At 41.9% G+C, this 3777-nt stretch overlaps 1 protein-coding gene across 1 annotated transcript in view; it reads right to left on the reverse strand.

The window, feature by feature from the left end:
* The window catches only part of TTBK2 (tau tubulin kinase 2), a 220708-nt gene that overhangs the window by 204741 nt on the left and 12190 nt on the right, over positions 1 to 3777 (reverse strand). Inside the window, exon 3 of the mRNA XM_019519088.1 lies at positions 2952 to 3099. Coding sequence (XP_019374633.1) covers positions 2952 to 3099 — 148 coding nt within the window. The remainder of the gene's footprint in view (positions 1 to 2951; positions 3100 to 3777) is intronic.

Genomic DNA, 3777 nt, shown 5'->3' on the forward strand with positions numbered 1-3777 from the left:
TCCACAATTCAAAAAGGATGTGGAGAAGCTTGAGAGAGTCCAGAGAAGAGCCATGTGCATGATCAGAGGTCGGGAAAAAACAGACCTTATGACAACAAGCTGAGAACCATGGGACTCTTCAGTCTGGAAAAGTGCAGGCTCAGGGGTGATCTGATGGCCACCTATAAGTTTATCAGGGGTGACCACCAGTTTCTGGGGGAACGTTTGTTCACCAGAGCGCCCCAAAGGATGATGAGGTCCAACAGTCATAAACTACTACAAGACCGTTTCAGGCTGGACATAAGGAAGAATTTCTTCACTGTCCGAGCCCCCAAGGTCTGGAACAGTCTGCCATCAGAGGTGGTTCAAGCACCTACATTGAACACCTTCAAGAGTAGATTGGCTGCTTATCTTGCTAGGATCCTATGACCCCAGCTGACTTCCTGCCCTTTGGGCAGGGGGCTGGACTCAATCTTCTGAGGTCCCTTCCAGCCCTAATGTCTATGAAATCTATGAAAATACTAGGAGAAGAGAACTGCTAACACAAAGTGCTCCCTACCCTGAAGTATTTTGCCTTTGACTTCAGCTTTGTCAGAATGAAATCAGTATATCATGAGAAAGGGAAATATATCTCTCAAGACAGCAAAAATAAAATCTTAAAGAGATATTAGATGTGCATTGAACCTGGTCAGAAAGGATGTTAAATATCAAAACATTTTTACAAAAATAACTGAAACTCTCTGCCATTTAGCCTCCTCTATATCAGCAATGGCACAGGTCAAGGGAGGGACCTGAAGAAAGTAAATCATATTAACTAGTAGTTCAAGTCAACTTCCTATGGGTCACGTGGAACAGAAAGGACAATATTATGCAAGAAACAGCTGTAAAGTTGCTTTGCAAACAGCCTTTTATTGGCCATTTTTCTTCCTTCTGTCTCTCTCTGAAACTTTTTGTCTTTGTACTCTGACACCCCTCAGAAATGGAAAAATGACTGGAAATTCTTCCTGCTAGGTAGTCTATGCCAGAAAATAATTTTACTTGCATTAGTCCAATTTCTCGTCTGTCAAGCAAACAGTACTCGTAAAACTCTAGGTGCAACAACTATTTTTTTTTGTCTGAGTAACATGGATCCTCCAGTACTCAAAATATTAACCCCTTACCTACCCCTGACTACTTAGTTATTTTACCCAAGTTTTACAATTTTGCCTCAATATTAAATGTCAGATTCTATCTGTAAGTAATATCATTACAAATGTACTCTGGAACTCTGATGCTGCAGACAGTATATTTCTGGTACTGCTAGCATCAAATCCTCCGAAGTTTGATTGTATGAAAATATTTAAATAATCTTTAGTTTTATTATCTGAAGGCTTAATTGCTTTCCCAAAAAACAAAAAAAAAATGTATGAAGATCCAATTCTGTCAAACATTTCATAGACATTAGGGCTGAAAGGGACCTCTTAAGATCACCGGGTCCAGCCCCCTGCCCAAGGGGCAGGAAGTCAGCTAGGATCGAAGGATCCCAGCAAGATAAGTGTCCAAATGTTTCTTGAAAGAGTCCAGAGTAGGTGCTTGCACCACCTCTGGGGTGAGTTTGTTCCAGGCCTTGGGGGCTCAAACAGTAAAGTTTTTCCTTATGTCCAACCTAAAATGGTCCTGGAGGAGTTTGTGACTGTTGGACCTTGTCATTTCCTGGGGTGCTCTCATGAACAGGCATTCCCTCAGATCCTGATGCACACCCCTTATATGCTTACAGGCTGCCACCAAGTCACCCCTGAGCCTGCGCTTCTCCAGGCTGAAGAGTCCCATAGCTTGCATCCTCTCTTCATAAGGCCTGTTTTCCTGCCCCCTGATCATGCACGTAGCTCTCCTCTGGACTCTTTCAAGCTTCTCCACATCCTTCCTAAATTGTGGAGCCCAGAATTGGATGCAGTTCTCCAGCTGCAACCTCACCAAGGCCGAGTACAGCAGGAGGATGACATCCTGGGTCTTGCGCGAGATGCATCGGTATATGCAAGCCAGAGTTTTGTTCACTTTGCCAACTACCACTCTCTGGGTCCAACCTTGGAGCCAGTTTCTCAGCCATTGGACTATGGGGAGTAGTCAAAGCCGCAGTTGCCCATTTTTTTCCCCTGAAAAATTTACCTAGTTGCATTTTTAAGTGCTTCAGAATTCTACAAGTCAACTCTTTTGTTCTCTATTAGTGAAAAGCAGGGGTGCCAAACTTGTTTGGGCTCTCCAGGCTAGATCCAACCAAGCAAGCTGGATCTGGACTCACCTCTGATGGCGGGGAGGGCAACAGCAGCACTAAATCCCACACCCCCCTCAGCTAAAGACGACACAGAGATTAACACTGCTATTGCTCACCCTGCCCGCAAATTCCCCTCCAAGAGCCCTGTGGGCCAGATCTCATGGGCTGGATCCAGCCTGCAGACCATGCTTGACACCCCTGAGTTAAAGCATAGCTATATTCTTTAAGTCAGTTTCCATTTTATATTAGGATCCTCTGAAACCTTCCCACTAAGAAGAAATATATAATTCCTGCCTTGAATTTTATCTGGAGGCCCTCACTCAAGAATAGTTTATAAAGCACATTATCTTAACTGGAGATGTGAAAAGAAAGGTAAGAGTAGAAAAACCAAGAGCAGAAAATCTAACAATAAAGTAAGATAGTATCCAGAACAAAGCTAAACCTGGAGCTCAAGTGTACTTCAGATCTCCAAAGTCTTTTTGTTGATTTTTTCCTCTTATCCTATTTACAGCAGATCACACAGTGGAAGTGAATGGTTTTGTTGCCCAGGATGCCTAGATCTAGAGGCTTCTGATCACAGTGACAACATACACAAAGAGCCACCTCCACCTTTGTCATTAATAATAAACATGCTACTCAATGAAAGGATGGCAGAATACCATCCTTAGTGAACAGGAATGCAGTTGCAAAACTTAGCAATATGTTAAAGACACAGCCTTACCTTGCAGTTTCTTTAACACAGCCACTTCCATTTTCAGAACTTGCTTTGGCTGCTGTGCTGACTCCACCTTCAGTGCAACATTTTCTCGGGTGAGCAAATCCAGAGCATCGTAAATTTCTCCAAACCCCCCACCTCCTATCTTCCTCAACTGCAATGAGAAATATAAGAGAAGATATAAAAAAAAAGACAAAGGAAACAAAGGTATTAATATTCCCATGCGTGTTCAATATGAAACTATCATGTTAATGCTTAAATAAACATAATTTTTCTTTTCAGATGCACAAGGCCAGTCAATGCTTAAAAACTGTATTAACTTTCATGGTTAATCATTAAAAATATACTCCAAATATTGAAGGACAGTGTAATTTTTAAAATGACTTTTTCTTTTAAGACGAGAGACACTACATATTAAGCACTTAAAGTCCCTGGTATAACTGCACAGCAACATCACAGCATCCCCTGTTGCATGCAGCTACATGAACCTCATAGCTAACCCCCCCACCACCCAAAAAAAAATCAAAATCACAGAACTTTAGAAAAGATCACCTTTAAATACGTATTTTAACTACCACTCACAGTACTCACCTCCACTAATGCCATTCCTAGCAACACATGACATTTAACAAAAACATGCAGTGATATTAAAAAAAATCTCATCGTTACAAGGAAAAAGTAAACATTATCACAATATAGGGCCGTGAACAGGCCTTCATTTCTATAAGAGGAAATTTCTCAAAAGAAATCTTTCCAAGAGAGGGAGCATACAGTCATACTGCATGCATCTGCCTGCATTTGCCTGCCCCCCTCCACACACACACACACACAC

Source organism: Gavialis gangeticus, unplaced genomic scaffold (genome assembly GCF_001723915.1).
Source record: "Gavialis gangeticus isolate Ggan-Ray unplaced genomic scaffold, GavGan_comp1, whole genome shotgun sequence".
In the NCBI taxonomy this organism is placed as follows: Eukaryota; Metazoa; Chordata; order Crocodylia; family Gavialidae; genus Gavialis; species Gavialis gangeticus.